Source organism: Leopardus geoffroyi, chromosome D1 (genome assembly GCF_018350155.1).
Source record: "Leopardus geoffroyi isolate Oge1 chromosome D1, O.geoffroyi_Oge1_pat1.0, whole genome shotgun sequence".
In the NCBI taxonomy this organism is placed as follows: Eukaryota; Metazoa; Chordata; class Mammalia; order Carnivora; family Felidae; genus Leopardus; species Leopardus geoffroyi.
The window spans coordinates 87531159-87552150 of NC_059329.1; the positions used below are offsets into that span (position 1 = coordinate 87531159).

At 40.5% G+C, this 20992-nt stretch overlaps 2 protein-coding genes across 8 annotated transcripts in view; one reads left to right on the forward strand and one right to left on the reverse strand.

The window, feature by feature from the left end:
* Nucleotides 1-13168: 13168 nt before the first annotated feature.
* Nucleotides 13169-20837, reverse strand: LOC123600485 (translation initiation factor IF-2-like). Its single transcript, XM_045482528.1, has 4 exons — nucleotides 20801-20837; nucleotides 14464-14609; nucleotides 13890-14267; nucleotides 13169-13684 (listed from the first exon to the last, which is right to left on the reverse strand). Exons 1-4 carry the CDS (start codon nucleotides 20835-20837, stop codon nucleotides 13169-13171), a joined length of 1077 nt encoding a protein of 358 aa, XP_045338484.1.
* HIPK3 (homeodomain interacting protein kinase 3) overlaps nucleotides 13262-20992 on the forward strand; it is a 93021-nt gene continuing 85290 nt past the window's right edge. Inside the window, exon 1 of one of the 7 annotated variants that reach the window (XM_045484906.1) lies at nucleotides 13262-13859. The gene's annotated coding sequence lies outside the window, so the exon portion shown is untranslated. Of the gene's footprint in view, nucleotides 13860-14301; nucleotides 14641-20992 lie in introns of those variants that run through there. The other 6 variants (XM_045484900.1, XM_045484902.1, XM_045484905.1 and 3 more) reach the window with 6 other exon arrangements.

The window sequence follows — 20992 nt, forward strand, 5'->3', positions numbered from 1 at the left end:
AACATAGCCAGTTAGAAAGTGACGACAGAGACAGAGAGAGAGAGAAAGAGCGTGCAATTGATCAAGGTGAAAGCCACAGTCCATTATTATGACTTAGTGTCTGAAGTTGTACACTATCCTTTCATTCTATTTGCTATATCCTCATCATTCTATTTGCTAAAACCAAGTCCCTAAGCAGCCCACACTCAAAGGGAGGGGAACTAAAACCCATTTCTTAATGAAATGACTATTACGGAATTTGTGGACATATTTTAAAAACTATCACAGGGATGTGTAAGTTGGGTTATATCTTTAAACAATCACGTTGGCTGCTATGTGGAGAAAGGCTTACGGGTGGAGGGGGGGTGCAAAACAGAAACAATGAGACTGACGAGGAAGAGGATGATGGCAGCCAACACATTTATTAATCCATTTTCTGTGCCAGGAACTAGTCAACGCACTTGACGGCTATTAACTCACTTAATCCTCAGAACAACCTTACGAAATATGCATCATTTTACTGTCTGCATTTTGTAGACAAGGAAATTGAGGCACAGAGACATTAAAAAGCCAGCAGTATAGGTGAAAGATGATCGGATACAACTCCAACCGGGAATATTTCAAATGCCTTTATGTTCTTTAATTTATAATCCCAATTCATCAAACCCCTTAGCACAAAGTATTACAGGAATCTCTAAATTAATTGAAGATAATACTAAAACTATGCACGATAATATACTCATAAGTATGTACCATAGATTTTAAATTTCTGCCAGTGATTCCAGGGTAGTCCATGGTCTCTTTTTTTCAGTAATAGAAGTACATAGTCAAAGATAAGAGTAAAACTGTGGGGTTTACAATTTTTATTTTATATTTTTCTGGGGCAATAAATAACAAATTTACAAACAATGACGGTCATGAGTTTATTTATCCTTTTGCAGATTTTATAAAACAAATTTATTTTGTGTTTTCAAATATTTGAATAAGTATATTTTCAGCCTCAGAACTTAATCTGTAATTATCACACAACAGAATTGTTTTTTCTGAATCTAGATGGTGTACATAAGAAATACTATTATATCAATTATATAATACCCACATTAATATACCATTATTTTAGTTCATTGTATAATTTATATTTTAAATAAAATAAGTGGGGCGCCTGGGTCGCTCAGTCGGATAAGTGTCCAACTTCGGCTCAGGTCATGATCTCACAGTTTGTGGGTTCAAGCCCTGTGTTGGGCTCTGTGCTGACAGCTCAGCGCCTGGAGCCTGCTTCAGATTCAGTGTCTCCCCCTCTCTCTCTCTGTCCCTCCCCTACTTCTGCTCCCTCTCTCTCAAAAATAAATAAATAAACATAAAAAATAAAATTAAAAAAGCTATATATAAACAAATTAGATTTACCTTACACAGTTTTTAAATATTCTATTGCTTGTCATGCAGAGAATGAATGGTCTTCCTCATTTTAAATGAAATTCTGTAGTCTGCAGATCAGACATGACCTTTACATTGCAATCCTCAGTGTGTTGATTAAAGAAAATGTTTAGATTTTGTCGCACATTTCGGGGCATCATGTATCTTAGTCGGTTAAGCGACTTCTGCTCAGGCCATGATGTATGCTTCGTGAGTTCAAGTATCACATGGGCTCTGTGCTGGTGGTGTGGAGCCTGCTTGGGATTCTCTTTCTCTCCCTCTCTCTGCCCCTTCCCCAGGTGTGCTTTCTCTCTCTCAAAATAAATAAATCAACTTAAAGAAAAAAGATTTTGTTGCACATTTCACTTAAAATTTTTTTTTAATCTTTTTAGTTATTTTTGAGAGAAAGAGAGAGAGCATGAGTGGGGGAGGGACAGAGAGAGAGGGAGACACGCAGTCCAAAGCAGGCTCTGAGCACAGAACCCGATGCGGGGCTCGAACCCACGAATTGTGAGATAGGACCTAAGTTGAAGTGCGACGCTTATCTGACTAAGCCACCCAGCAGACCTTGCACATTTCACTTTATTTTACTGCAATGTGAACTAATTATACTGTACACAGGAAAATATGTCACTTTTATTTTTGCTTTCATATTTGATTACTTCTCCCATAATCTCATAGGCTCTTTAATGATACCCCCTTCGTTCTTTCTTTCCTTTGCATTTTTCCTGAAAATATGCTTTTTCCCTACTAGAAAAGAAAATGTATTGCTGCATTAATCCCAATAGCAATTTGATGAATAATGTTTCCCCTGTTATTTCAAAGGTGTGAGCAGGTTTCCATGCTCTCCAAAAAATAAACTGTGAAGACTGACAATGCTTGAACAGGGTTCAGTGTTTTAAGAAACAAGATGCACCACAGCATTAATCTCACGCATAGCTAATAACATACATAATTATCGTGCTCCATAGTAATTTAGATGTATGGGTAACAAGCAGGTGACTCAGATAGCTATACTTCTATTTATTGAAGGCAAATCAGGCACTTTGGGGGGTCAGTTGGGGATAGGGGAAATAGTCTGAGAAGAAATTTCAGTAGATAATTGGTTATTAACTGAGAGGACTCCAGACAGTTGGGACTCCAAATTTTCTGGTTGGGGCATAGCCACAAGATAGACTTTGGAATTTATGGCAAGACGATTAATTCTCTTCTCTCGAGGGAAATTGCCCCTTTCAAAGTGCAACAAAAGCTAAAAAGGTGGTCCAGACACAAAGCTGAATGTAGTAAAGGTAAGAAGAGAGGTTTAAGCTTGAGAGTGACTGATTCTTCCTTTAAGGGGAAGAGAAGGAAGAACAGAGAAGGGAAATCATGAGGAAAGTCAAATGTTTCCTTTTGTAGCTTAAACTTTCTTCTCTCTCTGACTTCTGGGGCTGATCTCAAAAGGGACATGGACCCCTCAAAGGGGTGACCCTGAATATCTTCTCCAATTAGCCTGAAATTTTACTAATTAGACTTATTAAACATTTCGATTCAGTTAACCTTTACAGTGAGCTTACATATATCAGGTTGGCATAAGTGGTCTCACTTAATCCTCAGCTTCTTTGCAAGATAGGCATTCAAGGAATTCAAAGATAAGAAAAACGACTAAGGAAGGTATGAAATGTGCTCGAAGTCACACATTGACGGAAGAGTCTCCTGATTCCTCTTTGTCCAGTCTCCTTCCACCACTTCCTGGCAGGGTCAAAGGACAAAAAAGGAAGTTTGTATCAGCAGGGCTGTTGTGATGTGCGGGGGATGGGAGGGTGAGATTCACACTGCAGACATCACAGATTTGTGTTTTTATTATGACACTTTTCGGACATATGGCAGGAAAGTGTGTTGCCTTCACAAAATTGATACATTAGGACAATTTTATGACAGATGGAAGCAAAACATCATGAAAAATGCCTTTTCCAATCCCAACGAAGTGTTTGGGCTATTGGCTGCTTTGTCTATTTTTAAACATAAAATTTTTAAAGTATGTTTTAAATAGCACACAATAGTCCTCCCTTATCCTCAAGGCTACATTCCAAGACTCCCGGTGGATGCCTGAAATGGCAGATAGTACTGAACCCTATATACATTATGTTTTTTCTTTTTTTTAAAAAAAATTGTTTTTAACGTTTATTTATTTTTGAGAGACAGAGCACAAGTAAAGGAGGGGCAGAGAGAGACACAGAATTTGAAGCAGGCTCCAGGCTCTGAGCTGTCAGCACAGACCCTGATGCGGGGCTTGAACCCACGAACTGAGAGATGATGACTTGAGCCGAAGTCGGCTGCTTAACCAACTGAGCCACCCGGGTGCCCCCATTATGTTTTTTTTCCTATATACACACACCCCTTGATAAAGTTTAATTTATAAGTTAAGCACAGTAAAAAAAAATAGTTATTAATGACAATAACTATTAATAAAGTAAAAAAATTATAACAACACACTATAATAAAAGTTATATGAATATGGTCTCTCAAAATATTTCAGTCCACTGTACTCACCCTTCTTCTTCCTGTGATGATGTGAGATGGTAAAAATACTTACCTGAAGGGATGAAGTGAGATGAGTGATGTAAGCATGATGGAAGTGTGATGTGGCACCGGGCTACTGAGAATACCTCAGAAGGAAGATCATCTCCTTCCAGATTGCAGTTGACTGGGTAACAGAAGCCATGGGAAGCAAGATGGTGGATGAGGGGGGATTACTGCACCTTTCCTAATATTAAAGTTGAATTTACCTCAGGAATCGTATTTTGATCAAAGAAAGAAGTAATTTTGGTGTTAGGGATATCTGGATGCAAGGTGGGGATAGGAGTGTCGCGGAGGGGGGGGCACTTTGGGCTTCCAGAACATAATCTGAAGCAGTTGGAAGAGAGTGTCTTTGATCAGAGGAGGGAGAAAACCATGTATGTAGGGGGAATGTAATACAAGGAGCATCAGAAGCAAATAGGACAAAAGCACCAGGAAAGAGAAAGGAGATTACCAATCTAAATCTCACAACTTTACCTAGGCCCACTCATTGTGTGTTCTGAAAGTCTTAAAGACATACTTAGCCTCGGGTTGTTCCCCTGCCTCACCCACACTAGCAAATCTGGGAGCAGCTCCCTATGTCCTGTCCCTCAGAAGAACAGGTGTGACACAGATGCAGAGTAGGTTGTGGTGATATGAGGACAGACCCTCATATCACAGAGAATTTCTCCTTAAATGCCTGACGTTTCACTAACCCAGGGGGACTGTATTAGTAGGCAGAATTTTTGTTGTAGTTATAACTTGTCATAGTTCTTGCAATGCATGGCTGAACACCCCACTTTTGTTAGGCGGGCACAGTTTTTTCTGGATGATCCTTGCATACTTTCTCATATATTCCACTATCGGTACATGACCTCAGAAAACAGGGAAGGGCAATATACTGCCTGGAGTCAAGCAGTCAATGTTGAACATGGAAGGGACTGGCTGTTTCCCTAGTTCAGGTATAAAGTGAGGAGGAAGGAATTTGGGGACAAATCAGGGAGTTCCAATTTTGAGACATTCTGATGAATCAGGTGGGATGACTGAGGCAGGAGGACTGGGTGTGTATGGTCTTGGGTAAAGAATGAGACCTGCCTGAGTCTCTGTTCTCACTTACTGGAATTTCTGTTTCCTCATCTGTAAAAGGAGAAGGTGGGACCGGACGAGCTTGGTTGACTTTTCTCCATGTACCATTTTAGACGACTGTAAACATCTACTTTCCTTTTAGAGCCTAATGTTTGTTATATCCATGATTTTATGCTAAGAACTGTCAGGAACACGATCCTTTTTTTTTTATTTTTATTTTTATTATTTTTTTTAAGTAGGCTCCCTGCACAACATGAGGCTTGAACTCAAGACCCCAAGATCAAGAGTCACATGGTCTACTGGCTGAGCCAGCCAAGAGCTATAGGAACACATTCTTTTTTTTTTTTTTTAATGTTTATTTATTTTGAGAGAGAAAAGAGAGACCACACATGCATGTGAGTAGGTGAGGGGTAGAGAGAGGGAAAGAGAGAATCCCAAGCAGGCTCTGAGCTTTCAGCATGGAGCCTGACTCAGGGCTCGATCTCACAAATCATGAGATCATGACCTGAGTGGAAACCAAGTCTGACGCTTAACCAACTGAGCTACCCGGGTGCCCCAGGAATACATTCTTTAATTTAAACTCTTCCCAAGGGGAATTATAATCTCTTTTATGACTACATGTTTTACAAAAACATTTTAAAGGATGCTTTTAGTGAATATCTTTGATTTGGGGTAGATGCTTAAGGCCACACAACTTAGGCACAAATCCAGCTCCATCATTTACTGCATAACCTTGGACAAGTTTCTTAATCTCTGTGCTTCAATTCCCTCATCTATAAAATGAAAATAGTAATAGATACCCTTGAGTTACTGAACAAAAACTTTCATAACGGTGCCTGGCATATGGTAGGACCTACAAAGTATTTGTGCGATGCAAGAATATCACTTAGGAGTGGTCTGCTCACTCAAAGCTTTTTAGAGGAGGGGCGCCTGGGTGGCTTGGTCGGTTAAGCGTCCGACTTCGGCTCAGGTCATGATCTCACGGTCCGTGAGTTCGAGCCCTGCGTCGGGCTCTGTGCTGAAGTGCAGAGCCTGGAGCCTGTTTCCGATTCTGTGTCTCCCTCTCTCTCTGACCCTCCCCTGTTCATGCTCTGGCTCTCTCTGTCTCAAAAATAAATAAATGTTAAAAAAAATTAAAAAAAAAAAAAGCTGTTTAGAGGAGTGAACATTTGACTTGACTTTGAAGGACAGGTGGGATTTCAATGACAGAGGGCAATATTGATGACAGAAATGTCATGTGCATGGAGAAATAAAAAGTGTCATTGGGAAGAGAGAAAAGCAAACTTCTGTGCAGTCATAGAGCCTATAGAAAAATGGCTATAAAGGTTTTATAGAGTCTAACTGTAATGTGCCTCAATAGCCAAACTAAGAAATATGAACATTTTTAGTAGCTGAAACAGTCTGAATGTTTGTGAGCAGGGAAATGTAAAGATCAAAACAATACGGATGGACTAAGGCACCAGGATACAATGTGTAGCACAGGGAATATAGTTAATAATGGAGTAACAACTTTATATGGTGACAGATGGTAGCTAGATTTATCACTTAGCAATGTCTATAAATGTTGAATTATTACATGTTACACCTGACACTAATATAATACTGTATATCAACTACACTTCAATTTAAAAAAAGTTAAGGAAAAGAGAAGAGAAAAACAAGGTGTATGATTTATTTTATTTGCCCATTTTCAATTTCCTTGGTTGTAACATTTTTTTTCTAATATAGAACCTATACTAGTCTATTATATTGCATTATAAGTATGTTTAACTTCCAAGAATGAAAGTCCAGAAGCTCTGGAGAGAGAGAACAAGGTAAACAGTGTGGTGTGGGCAGACCTTTCCACTCCATGAGCTGGTGTCTGTTAGACAATGGATTCAATCAGTCCTGAAAAAAAGTCTTACATTCGGGTAAGCCCTATAGAGATAATGTGCCAAGAATTATAAGGATTCTCCAACCATGGAGACATCATTTAGGTTGCAGACGAGTGGGTGTGTTAGTGTTTTCACTCTTGGAGAAAGAAATTAAAGATTCAACTGAAGGCTTTAGAAAAACTTTACTGAAGGGAGTGATTGGTAGATTCTATTTTTTTTAATGTTTATATTTTTATTTTTGAGGGAGAGAAAGAATACAAGTGGGGAAGGGGCAGAGAGAGAGAGAGAGAGTGAGAAAGAGAATCCAAAGCAGGGTCTGTGCTGTCAGCAGAGAACCTGACTCAGGGCTTGAAACCACGAACTGTGAGATTATGACCTGAGCCAAAGTCAGACGTTTAACTGACTGAGCCACCCAGGCACCCTTATAGATTCTATCTTAAGACGAGGGTGAAACTGGAAAAGCCAACAAGTTACAATCTTCATAAAATTTTTGAAGTGCTCTAAGAAGTGGAACATGTGGAAAATAGACTTTGTAACTAATTACAAGTAGCAGACCATTTAGAGGTACATAATATTTGTACAAGGTTATGTACACGAAACAATGTATACTGCACTTTATGGGCAATTTGGATACTTTACAAGGATGAATTTTACTATATGAGATTTTTACTTTCTGCTGACTGTAACACGGAACCCTCAGATTCAGACAAGATTTGTGAGCTTCCAGATTAAGATGAGATTATTCTTTCTTTTTTTTCTTTCTTCTTTCTTTCTTTCTTTCTTTCTTTCTTTCTTTCTTTCTCTCTTTCTTTCTCTCTCTCTCTTTCTTCTTCTTCTTCTTCTTCTTCTTCTTCTTCTTCTTCTTCTTGGAAGAGAAACAGGTCTTTGGGCTGCAAAGAGTTACTTGTGTGGGCCAGTCAGCTATGCAAATGTAGGTGGGAGTGAGACACTCCTGAACGTTTTTTCCATTCCAGCTGCCCCTCCCTGAGGCCCAGGTATACAAAACTGATCTCTAGCAGGAGGTAAATTATTTGCATAAGGAGGCCAGGACCTTTGGGAGAGAGGAAACCCTAGAAGCCCCCTGCTGAAACTCTCCTGCCTCAGACCTGTAGTTAGGGAGCTCTTTTTGGTTGACTAGATCCTCCTCACAGCCTCCCAAACCCCCAGTGGCAGGAAAGGATACCTAGGGTCTGGAGAAAAACAAACAAACCAATAAACCCCTAACTTCCTGAGGAAGGAGAGTGCATGTGGATGACCCAGGCTCTGTGACAAATCCCAAGATTTTTCTTTGCAGAAGTATCCCCATCCTCTGCTTAGGCTGTGGAAGGGTCATTTCTCTATAGTGACATCTACATGTGGTACAGTGAGGAACAAGGGCAGTGATGAACACAAGGTAAGTGGAAGGAGGACTGGTCTTCTTTGGAGGGAGTAATTGTTGGGTTTGGGGGTTGGGGAAAGACCTAAAAGAGAGAGAAAGAGGTCTTAGCTTTCATGTCTGGATGATCTCAAGCGATTGTGACTGCACTATGAGTTTGCAGAGTTTCATACTGCTTACACAGAAAATTTGTTCTTTTATTTTACAAATACAAGTTGATCCTTGAAGAACATGGGTTTCAACTGCACAAGTCTATTTATATGTAGATTTTCCCCCCAGTAAATACAGTGCAGTACTGTAAATGTGTTTCTCTTGTTTGGATTTTCTATTTATTTATTTTAAAATTTATAAAAAATTCTATTTATTTAAAGTAATCTCTACACCCAATGTGGGGTTTGAACTCATGACCCTGAGATCAAGAGTCACGTGCTTTACTGATTGAGCCGGTCAAGCACCCCTGTGATTTTCTTTTGTTCTTTTTTTTTAATTAAAAAAAATTTTTTTTAATATTTATTTTTGAGAGAGAGAAAGAGACAGAACGTGAGCAGGGGAGGGGCAGAGAGAGAGGGAGACACAGAATCTGAAGGCTCCAGGCTCCAGGCTCTGAGCTGTCAGCACAGAGCCCTTCACGGGGCTCCAACTCATGGAGTGTGAGATCAAGACTTGAGCTGAAGTCGGCCGCTCAACCTACTGAGCCACCCAGGTGCCCCATCTTAATAGCATTTTCTTTTCTCTAGCTTACTTTATTGTAGGAACATACTATGCAATACGTATAACATACAAAATATGTGTTAATTGAGGGTGTTATCAGTAAGGCTTCTGGTCAACAGTAGGCTGTTAGTAATTAAGTTTTGGGTGAGTCAAAAATTATATGCAGATTTTTGATTGCACGGATTGGGGGGTCAGCACCCCTAACCTCTGAGTTGTTCAAGGTATTTATTGAGTTCCTTTGTACACCAGGCAATGAGTGATCCACCCTCTGGGTATGGAGCAGCCAACAAAATAGACCAAAAATTCTGCTGCCAGGGAGCTTACCTTTGAGGAAGAAATGGTGAGAAGGGGACAGAAAAATCTACACCATGGGTGGTGGTCAGTCCTAAGGATAAAAATAAAAACAGGGAGTTTGGGGCACCTGGCTGGTTCAGTCAGAAGAGTATGTGACTCTTGATCTCAGGGCTGTGAGTTTGAGCCTCACATTGGGTGTAGAGATTACTAAAAAAAACAAATTAAAAAACTTAAAGAAACAAACCAACCCAGAGACTTTGTATATGTATAGGTGGTTATCACCAAGGAAGTCTTCACTGACAAGGTAACATTTGAGTAAGGTCCTGAGGAGGAAAAATGACTGGAGTCTTTGAAGAAGAATGTACAGTAAAGACACAAAAAGTAGAAGGCCTTTTGTGGACCAGGTCTACCTAGGGTCTTAGAGACCATTTTAGGTCTGTTGTCAGGTTTTTAGCTTTTACTCTGAATGAAACGGGAAGTTACTAGAAGGAAAAATTTAAAAATACAGAAAAGTGCAAAGAAGAAAAATAGATAGTTCCCACACCTGAAGCCAGTAGCTGTTTTTTTGGTTTGTTTGTTTGTTTTTTGTATCATGTTGTGGCCCTCCTTAGAATAAGGTCCTCTTATTCTTTTTACTCTTATTTTTTATTTGTATTCTTATTTATTCCTTTTATTCGTATTCTTTGCAGGTAGAATAGGTTTCTTTCTTGCTCTACCCTCATCTGCTTGGATTTATCCTCTCACTCTCACTAAAAACGGTTTCTCAAAATTTCCACTCTATTGCCTTTTTCTATATGACTTTTGCAGATGTCTTTTCTCTGGTCTTAAGTATGTTCTGGGCTACTTTCACCACATCTGTCAGATCTCTACTTTCATTCACTCATTCATCTCGAGTAGCTGCACACAGCCCAGTGTTTCAGGGGGCTCCACGATGGGTTCAACGCTCTGCTCTTACCATCTTGAAATCCTTCATGATTTTGAACAAGGTGCCCCACCTTTTCCTTTTGCAGCCCTGAATCTAGCTGGTCCTGTGGACCATCTGCTATGCACCACTGTGTTGGAGCTGGGAAACAATGGTGTACAAAAAGATGGGCTTTCTACTTTTGCAGAGCTTTCAGATTGGCGGAAGAGGTAGACATCAATCAAACAAACAGAAAATAAACATAAAATGGCAACTGAGAAAAATGCTACACATGAAGGATGTATCAGGATTTGGCTTAGAGAGGTCAGGAGATTCTTCCTCAGGAAGTAAGTGTTTAGTAGGAGAGAGAGAAACGAATGAGGTTTTTTTTATGGCTTCCCTACCCTCTCAGGTGTCTAGAGGCACCTGGGTGGCTCAGTGGGTTAAGTGTTTGACTTTGGCTCAGGTCATGATCTCACAGTTTGTGAGTTCAAGCCCCAAGTCGAGCTCTGTGCTGATGCTCAGAGCCTGGAGCCTGTTTCGGATTCTGTGTCTCCCTCTCTCTGCCCCTCCCCTGCCCATGCTCTGTCTCTCTCTCTCTCTCTCTCTCAAAAATAAACATTAAAAAAAAATTGATTAGGGTCTATCCTCTCATTGCAGGATGTATACTTTTTTAAAATAATGCTTATTAATATTAAATTAGTTATTTGTATAATAGCCAACTTTTTAGAGAGAGTATAAACTCACAGGGTGTCTACATTTTCATTGTATCCTCAGATGATAGCACAGTGCCCAGTACCTAGTATTCAAGTAGTATTTCTGAATGCAAATATTATTGAATTATTTGGTACCATCTTTTTACACACAATTAAGTTTTTCACATGTAATTTAGTAGTCTGTGTTTTTTTTTAAAAAGTATATTTATTTTGAGAGAGAGAGAGAGCACAAGCTAGGCAGGGGAAGAGAGAGAGAGAGAGTGAGAGAGACAATCCAAGAAGGCTCTCCATGGTCAGTGCAGAGCCCAACGTGGGGTGGGGCTCAAACCCACGAACTATGAGATCATGACCTGAACAAAGTCAGACCACTTACCACTGAACTACCCAGGTGCCCCAGTAGTCTTCATTTTTGAAAAGAACACTGGAAATTTTCCATTTTTTTTCTTACAAACTTCATACAGTGGCTAAGTCAGGGGCTTTGAAAAATCATCTAGATGGTGTTCAGAATGGATTGGAGAGGGAAGAGATTGCAAGTAAAGAGATTAAGTTAGGAGACAATAGGTATAAAGTGGAGGAGTACTTGAATGAACAGTGTTCATTGACTTATTTAGCAGCATTTACTAAAGACAACGATAAATCAGACACTGTAAGTACTGGCAATGCAATTGTTAAAAAAGAAAAAATAGAATTCTCTCCTGGGACTTGGTGAACTTTCACCACCAACTTTCACATTGGTGGTGAAAACCAATGTCAGGGATAGAAAGGGGAAAAAAAGCCCAAACAAAATCCTCCTTTTTTTCCCGCTTGTCCATAAATGTAGTAATGCCACAGGTAGGGAGAATTGAAACCTCCTATTAGAAGTGATCCAGAGAAATGTTTTGCAGAATTTCTGGAAACTTGAAGTTCTAGTGGAATAGTTCCCTTCTTTCACTGAGATTTTTATTATTGTAACTTTCTCCTGCAGAGCAGTGTTTTTATCCTTTTTTGGTTCTTTTAACTATTGCTTTTTTTTAAAAGTCAAAAGTAACTAAATACTAAGTAAAAAGGAATGGCTAATATGTTGCTATCTCTCTGAGAGACAGTCATTGTTTTGTTTTTCTGTTTTGGAAGCCTCACTGGTTATCCTCCCTAACTTGAAGAAAACAACCCTCATTTGAAAATAACTTCCAACTGCCTCAGGCATACTCTCCTTTTCTCTTTTTAAAAGGAATCCTCAAAAATACTCCTCTCCCAGTTTGAAAAGCAGCAGGGGATAAATGTGTAGTATTAAATATGCAGCAATTTGCCACTCCCTTTGCCCTGTCCCAGTTACTGCAATAGAAAATGTCTGGGTAAAAATACATGCCTGGTAGAGTCAAACCTCCAAGTGAGGGACTTACGAAAGGAACAAAGGACACTTTCTTGGAGAAAGGTGTTCAGTTTCCAAAAAAATCAAAAATTAAGAACAAAAGGAACGAGGTATTAAGCAAAATTAACTCTGAATGATAGGTACTAGAAAGTCAGTTGTTCCTTCGCGAAAAGAAGGGGAGACACGGCGTGCAGACCGGGGCTTTGCTGTATAACCTTGGGCAGGTCTCTTCAGTTTCTTTGAAGCCCTGTCCTAACTTAAGAGTTTGGACCAAGGATCTCTAAGTTTCTTTCATCTCTAAAATTCTTTAATTCTATGATTACGTTGCTTGAGATGGGCCATTCTGTCGATTTCCTAGTCTCCAGGAGGGAGGTAACTAGTCTCTGGGAGAGGAACTAACTTGATGGAGTTATCAACATAGAGGTGGGCATACTTCCCAATGACAGCGGTTGGGGCCTTAGAGATGCTCTTGGAACATTTGCAGGAAGGCCTTTACTTCAATCCGACTTTACAATTCTCTTGACTCTTTGGGATGGGGGAGACGGAGGGACCTGTTTTAGATTGGGACTGTTCACTCGATCAAGCATTTCCCCTTTCCTTATTTTTGGAACCCTTAAGAACAAACAAACAAACAAACAAACAGACAAACAAAAAGAAGCCACCAAGAAACAGATCCTAAAGCGGTGGAAGGGGAAACTGTGATTACGGCATCTCGAAAGGCCTGTGAAATCCTGCTTCCTCATTTTAATCCTTTCTTCGGGTGGGTGGGTGGGGGTTAGGATCTTTTTTTAACTGTGTATTTTTGTCAAAGCGGGCCTAGTGCGAGGTTCAGAACGGCAGAGGGGGCGCTGACGGATGCTGCTGCGGCGGCGGGCGGGCCGGCGGGAGGGAGCTCCGGGTCCGGTCCACGCCGGCCGCCAGGCGGGCTCGGAGCTACAAGGGCGCGGCTGCGGGCGGGCCCCGGGGAGGGGCTTCGCGGAGGCGCCGGGGCCGGAGGCTAGCGGGGCCGCCCGGGCTCGGCGCGCAGCGCGGCCCGGCGGGCGGTGGCGCTGCGGAGGCGGCGGCCGAGGCCGGCGGGCGCGGAGGAGGGGCCCGAGACTGGGGCGGCCAGCGGCAGCTGCCTCCGTGACGACTGTCGGCAGCGCGGCGGCCTGAGGAGACCGAGCCGCGGGCCCCGGCGTCGCCGCGTCTCCTGGCTGTCTCCTTCTCCTCCTCTCGCGGCAGGGGCGTCAGGAATGGGCCCCAGCCGCCGCGGGCCCCGCACCCCGCGCCGCCCGTAGGCCCCAGCAGTCGGAGGCCGGCCGGCCGGCCTCTCGCCACCCCTCGCCCCAGCCCTGCCGTCCCCACCCCAAATCCCCGGGAAGGAAGATGAGGGAGACGGGCCCGGCGCTCAGCAGTCAGAGCAGCAGTAGCAGCAGCAGCGGTCGGGGGAGGGTGTTTCGCCGTTTCCTCTCAGCCGCCAGGACAAGATGGCAGCGGCCGCGGAGAGGGGCTGAGCCCGGGCTGGGTGGTGCCGCCTGCTGAAGCGCCTGGCTCCCTGTCCCCGGCACGGCCCCGCACCCCACCCCGGACATGCTCAGGGCTGCGGCCGCCCGAAGAGGGGAGAGCGCAGGCCTCTAGGAAGGTAAGGGAATAGGGCGAGGGGCGCCCCCACCCCAGGGTGGGGGGAGTAGCTCCTCTCGCGGGGCCTCCGGCTGGACTCCGGCCGGGCCCTACACCGCTGGAGAGGCCCGCAGCCGTCGCGCGTCCTGCCTCCCCGACCGCCTCCCCTGCGCTCCGGCGCTCTGCGTTCCCGCCCCGGCCCCCGCCGAGCGGCGAGTCCGGGGGCCGCCTGGGGCTCGAGGCCGCCGGACGCGGGGGCCGCGCGTGCCTGGTGCGCGCGGTGGCGCAGCCTCCGGGAAGCCGCGCTGGGGCCGGGCTGGGCGGCCCCGGCCTTTCCTCTGCCAGGGTTGCGCAACCGCTCTTCCCAGCAACCGAAGTTTTGTTTAGTCCCACAGGGGGCCTCTTTCCCCACCGCAACCCTAGGCCGTAACTACGGAGACCTCTTGTCTTTCATTAAGGGGAACAAACACAAACACGCGCACGCACGCACGCAACTTGAGCGCCCCAGCCGATGGCTGCGTCCCTGGCTTTGTGGCCCAGTCACCAGCGTCGCCGAGCGGCCGGTTTAGAGGGTGTCAACTCAGGAGACGTGAGTGCGTGTGATTGTTGGGGAGGAGAAATGTGACCCGCCGCTCCGCGTCCCCTGCCGCGGCCGGAGGAAGGCGTGGCGGCCGCGCGACGGGGCTGTTGCCGGCTTCTCTCGTTACGGTGGCGGCCGCCCGCTTCCCTTCGCGAACTCGCGGAAAGGCTTCGGATGGGAATGTCTGTTTTCCTGTCGGAAGAGAGACGGCTGTTTTAAGATGGTATGTGGCTCTCAGCTAAGCCTGTTGCCCAATCTTATCTCGGCTTGAGGAATTGCGCGAAAGGGTGTGTGCGTAAATTACCTTGGACCTGTTACAGAGTAGTCATAACACGTTCAGTCCTTGAACTGTGTTTTCACAACCTCTTGCTGCCCTGTTAGAATTGATTTTTCCACCTGTCAGGTCGCTGCTTCGAATTATAAGGAGCTTCTATTAGCAACAGTGAAGTTTTTCAGATTATCGGTCCAGTTTACAGGGAAAAAGCTTATGGTTGGTTCTATTGTGGACTTTGTTAGATTGTCTCCCTGGTACTGGGCCGGGAAAGTTAGCTGGTACACCAGCCTGGGGTTGCTTGTGCTTCTGTGTACCTTCTAGTAGTTTGGAGATCGGTTGATTCTCCCCCGCCTCCCCCGTCCCTCCCGTTTTAGGTATTTGCTTGGAAGTACTTCTGTGGCGTGGAATTACTTAATGTTCACATCATTTCACTTTATTTCAAAGTTTTAATTTCTTGGTGCCTTAATTTTTAAGAGGTACCCCTTTTGATAAAATTTTTGATGAAAACTTTTGAGCTGGATCGGTGGGCTTTGTTACCCAGCTAAAACATTTTAATCCTACATTCTCATTTAATTTTTCAGAAGCTGGGCAGGCCTCACCATATGTTTGATAAGTCTAGATTCTGCTTATGTTTGCAAGTGCAGTGCTAATTTTATACAGTGAGCCATGATAAGGTTTTGATAGGTCATGATTAAACTTAGTATTTAAGTAAACAAAATAAGGCTGACCTTTAAAAAGTAGTTTTTATAGTTTTATTGGTTACATGCCACTGAACAGTAATTGAAGTGTAATCAACCAAATAAAGTACTTTTTGAAATAAGGTTTTCTTGGTATATTTATGGGCCCATTCATAAAGTGTAGACAACTCTTACTTACAAAATATAATGCTCAACCTGTTTGAGGTTTATTTTTCTTTTATTTTTGAGACGACTTGCTTTTAATTTGTGTTGAGGTGGAGGGGTGCTGAAATATTTTAGAATTTGGACATTTCATTGCGTTTTTTTTTTTTTTTTTTTTTTTGCACTTATCATAAAATTAAATAATTTAATTTGGACCTGAATTTTTTTTTTTCTACTTTAGGGAATATATTTTCTAAAAAAGACTTTTTTTTTTTCTTTTTTTTGTGGAGTGCCTTAGATTAAAACTATGTTTTAAAAAGGTAAGATGAGCTTGAAATCTAGAACAGAACCAGTCATTAAATGTTTCAAATTTATATTTGGACATTGCTGACTACAGTAGCTAAACACATATTAGGCAAGCAGATCATAACATGGTGAGCCAGTCTTAGTTTATTGTCATAATACCTTTTCCATTGAACTAGTCATTATCTTGCTTATAAACCAGTCATTGGCTTCTGGGCATGGAGTTTTAGAGTCACATAAAAGTGGACAGTTTTTATGAGATAATTCTTCTTGTAAACATGCTTGAAAAGAAGCTTCAGATCATACTGTTTTAATTTTTTGGATGTCCTGTCATGGAGCATCATAAAATAAGGTGCAAATTACAGAGGTTAGGCTGCTGTAGCCAGTATGGCAGGGCACTTAAGTATTTGTTTATTGCAAAATTTTGAAAGCCTTTTTTTCCCCCTTGCAACTTAAAATAGCAACAGCTGTCAAATGAGCTTTTTGATTGAGCTTTTGTTTTAAATACTTGATAAATGAACACTGAAGGTTTGTATAGGTAGGGGAAAAATATAAATTTCAGAATGCTGAAAAACTGTTTCCTAAACCTGTTTCACATGCATTGAATGGAATACTGGGTTGCATGTTATTTTCCATTTGAGTGTTAGAATGACTTATTTTGGTAACTTGAAGTTAGATTTCTATGTTCTCTGCGGCAGTTCGCCGAAGGTGGTCATATGGTACGTTAGAATTGTGTCATTGGTAGTTAAAAGGCATGAATAATGTAGTTTCCATTGCATTCCATTTATGTTTGAGTTTAGAGATAAAGATGTCTTGGCAATATTTGGATTTAAGTGTGTTCTAAGGAACTTTAAAGTTTTCGGTATTTAAAATATCCCTCCAGAGTTATTCTTGTCTCTCAACTATTAGAGGACACAGAGTAACTTGCTATATGATTATATTGTTGCTGCCAAAAGAAATGTTCATGTAAAAATTTCTGGGTTTGCTGCTGTCCTAATTTTCTAATGTCTGAAGTTGAGACTTAAAGTGTGGTATGTTTAACTTGGAAGTTATTTGTGAGACAAACTACTAGAATTTCGTTAACGTGGAGGAGTCTGTCAGTATGTTTTATTACTTTTTAAAGGTGTCCCTGACCCACACCCCGCTCAGACAACTTGCTGAAAACTTTGTTTAGGTAGTCCTTTCTATATAATACAAATGTAAGTCTAAAGGAAATATTTTAAATGTCGATACTAGTTCTGGGTCCAGCTGCTTAAAAAACAACTTGATTAGTATCTTCAAGCACTTAGCAGAAGTTGAATAGTGATACATGTTTGGAGTGGAAGTTTTGAATCCGTGTCGATTTTCAGGGTAGCCAGAGGACTTATGTGGCTGACCTAAGGAAATACAGCCTACTCTTTTTGGTTGAATTAAGAGTGATTTGGGGAAGGAAAAAAAAAGTGATTTAGAGAGAAACAATATTAGTATGCTGCTTCCGTAGCTTTGTCATAACTGTTTTTTTGGATCTTATCTTAATCACTGTTAGGACCAAGCTAGAATAGATATTTGGAAGGTATATGTTACAAATTTTACCTAAATGTTTGTCATATTAGACCTTGACCTATTTGGCAGATCAGGCTGCTCTCCTCTGTTGATACTTGGGCCATATGTCATTACACAAAAGGCAACATATTGTCTGGATTCTGAGCACACATTGTTATGCTGGGGACCTGGAGGCTCTTAGGACTTGGGTTTGTGTGGAAATTAAAAAAAAAACAAAACAAAACTGGTCGAGTATTGGAAATACTGTATTTTTAGGGTGGTATTTGTGGTTTGATGACAGTTAAGTCAGTAAACTGATTTATTTTATCTTTTGTATTTTGTATTGAATGCCAAGTTTGTACTTTAGAAAGCTATCTTTTTCCAACAGAAAATCTTTGAACTGAAACAAGCCAAGGACACTATGTTTTACCTTCAGTGTATTTTGTTACTTTGACCCAAACAATATCTTCAGTTTTCTAAGACAGAATCTTTCCTTGCTGGGGAAGAGTGAATGGGAGGGAAGGTAGTGGGCAGGTAAGGTAGGGGAAGCTGGGCCCTAGTTGGAGGAAGAGGCTCATTTAATTAAATTTCTGAAACTTAGAAATCTGTTTTGACTTAAATGTTCAAGTTGCTAGAGATCAGAGTTCACTTAGTTATGAAATCAGTGAAATATGGGGTGGCTTGGGGGAAAGATTAGGAATATACGGTGGCACCTGTTAAAAGATCGGATTTATGAAATAATACCTGTTTATCATCCTTGACCGGTTTTTAAAACCCACTCCCTGCCCTTACCTTCCTTTCTTTTTGTCTTTTGTCTTTTCAATCCAAAGGACTTTGCTTAATGTAGAATTTAGGAAAGATAAACGTTCTGTACAGTTACAAAAATTTTACATTATATGCCTAATTTGAAACCAGAAGTGTGAAGAGCATAGAACATATTAATTGCTATTAAAATGAGTTTGATTTATAGGAATAACCTTTTTTTTTTTAGTTTTTAGAGATACTTGAAAATAAAACTATGGTGCATATAATAAATGAATGGAGGTTTCTCATGTTGAATTAAAACCCGACTTCTCTGCTGTCACTCAGTCCATGTTTACTTTCTGAGATTAACATCTCTTCTTTTAAAGATTAGATTTCCAGATGTACTTTTCATTTTTTTTTTTTTGTTGCAGTGTCTTTTTTTTCCCTTAAAAAGATCATACCTAAAAGAAACGGAGATTTAGAGAAGAATAATGAAGAGAAATACAGTAGTTTGTAGCTTTGAGCTGTACTTTAGGTAAGGATCGAAATTGTGAAAGGCTAATTCTTGGTCACATTGTCAATAAAGGATTGTCAGAGGTAGTCATAATTTATTTATTTTTTTTATTTTATGTAATCGTTCATGCTGGAGCATCTTTTCTAATTTGAAAAATTGTTTAGATTTGATAGATTTTTGAAGTAATTAGATGAACAGAATGAGTCATTACCTCCACCTTTAGAATTGTGTAGTTTTTATAAATTACATTTGATTGCATATGGCTTACCAAGAGCGTTGCCTTTAAAATTTGATAGAAACTATAAAACTTGGCTGCATTTGACTAGCCAGTTACTGTTTACCATGGTTTGACTTATGATTTCTTGACTTTACTATGGTGTAAACACATGTGTATACACATTTGTGTACTTGGAATTTTGAATTTTGATCTTTTTCCAAGCTAGCAACATGGGGTCTGATACTCTTTCTGTAATGCTGGGCAGAGGCAGTCGCAGCTCCCAGACAGCTGACGATCATGAGGGTCAACAGTGATATACTTAAAACCATTCTGTACCACGACAACTATTCTGTTTTTCACTTTCACTATTCAGTACATTACTTGAGATATTCAACACTTTATTATAAAATAGGCTTTGTGTTAGATGATTTTGCCCAAGTGTAGGCTAATGTGTTTGAGCATGTTTAAGGTGGACGAGGCTAAGCTATGATGTTTGGTAGGTTAGGTGTATTAAATGCATTTTCTACTTGGTATTTTCAGTTTATGATGGGTTTATCGGGATGTGATCCCGTTTTAAGTTGGAGATCTGTATTCCATTTTAGAAATTGAAAAATAAAAGCATATGACTTACTAAAAATGTTTATGTTAATGTCAGTTCTTTAGCTTCCCTCTACTTTGTTGTGTATTATTCATAAATTAAATACAGTATCTTAGCATTTTTTAAAAATATGAAATAGTAAGCTTTGAAACATTTGCAGAAAAAACTTGGTTAGAAAATGTTTCATACCCTGTAAAGTGGTTATTTAAAGGGCTTAAAGATATCATTTGCGGATATTTTGACTGAGTGCTATCTGTTTAATAATACAACAAGAGCCTTGTAGGTTTGGTAAACTATACGACTTTAGATATATAATGTACAGTTTTAAATAGTTAATAAGTTAGATAGAGTGATAACATACTGAAAACTGAACCTGACTTTCTAGAGACATTTCTTCTAAGGTATGATTTAAATTAATACTTTGGAGGGCTTTAAATATGTAATTTGTGATAACTTATATTAAGATTAAATAGCATAAAGTGGCAAAATCATAATGAAAACTGCTGGTTATGTGCTATATAGTTTATAGCTATGATGTTACATTTCACTACCTTCTCAAATCCATGTTTTGGACCAATTCGTAATCAGTTTCAGTGGAGGCAGTACAAGTATCTCTGCAGTATATTAATTGTAGTTTTGTGTTTTAAGTTAGATGAGAATAGTATTGGGTTCAAAATAGTATCTGGTTACTATGCTTAAAATATTTTTTTGTAGCTGGACCACAGATACCACAAATAAATGAAATCATACTGTGTCAGGTAAAACAATGATAAAATATGTGAGTGAAAACTGTTTTATCTGGTATATATTTGGGTGTCCACTAAGTGTCGGATACTGTGCTATGAAGAGAGGAAGACATGGTTCCTGCTTTGAGCAAATAGTAGGTGAAATTAGCCTACTACTGTACATGTTCTTTTATATTTGTGCGTGTGTATGTGAGCTGGAGAACACTGCCTGAGAAAAATGATACACGTATAGCATGTTCAAGTTTTTGTTTGTTTTTTTTTAAGACTGTTTATTTAATAAATAAATGATATTTAAAATTATCAGGAATGGTTTAGCTTCTGAAAGTTGTATATTAATACTTGCCATCCTTGTGGTGTTGAAAGCTGAAAAAGTCTCTTGAACATATGAAAAAGATTCTATGAATTTAATTTTTGTTACAAGCTTTTCTGTCAAGTCTAACAAGTTTAGTAGTCTCACGGTTTTATAGAAATAGGTTGTACGTTAATTTAAATCAAGTGGAAATTCATATTTCTTAGATATGGTTACTCCAGTTCTCTTATTCTCATGGTTTTTCCTTTTGGACATGCACAGTAATTGCATTGCTTCAGAAAATTCTAATAGGTTTGCTTTGCTAACTGTATTATTACCTTCTAAATTTGGAATGCAGAGCTCTCCAAACCTCATTCCTATGCCAATTGGAAAGAAAATAGAAGGTGAAAACCAGGGTATAGATAGAATTCCATGTTAAGGTACTTTTAAGAATATTGAAATTGCTAGTTGTAACTTATTTGAAGTCACTATGCAGAAGGGGTATTGCTTGTTCTTAATTTATGTAAATC

What these genes read in the sequence shown, in the direction of transcription:
- LOC123600485 (XM_045482528.1), bottom strand. Translation starts at nt 20,837, where the DNA reads ATGAGGTTTGGAGAGCTCTGCATTCCAAATTTAGAAG. An exon ending in CTGCATTCCAAATTTAGAAG is followed by an intron (nt 14,610 to 20,800) that starts GTAATAATACAG and finishes CTCTTCCGACAG; the next exon opens with GAAAACAGACATTCCCATCC. An exon ending in GCTACTCCCCCCACCCTGGG is followed by an intron (nt 13,685 to 13,889) that starts GTGGGGGCGCCC and finishes GGCGGCTGAGAG; the next exon opens with GAAACGGCGAAACACCCTCC.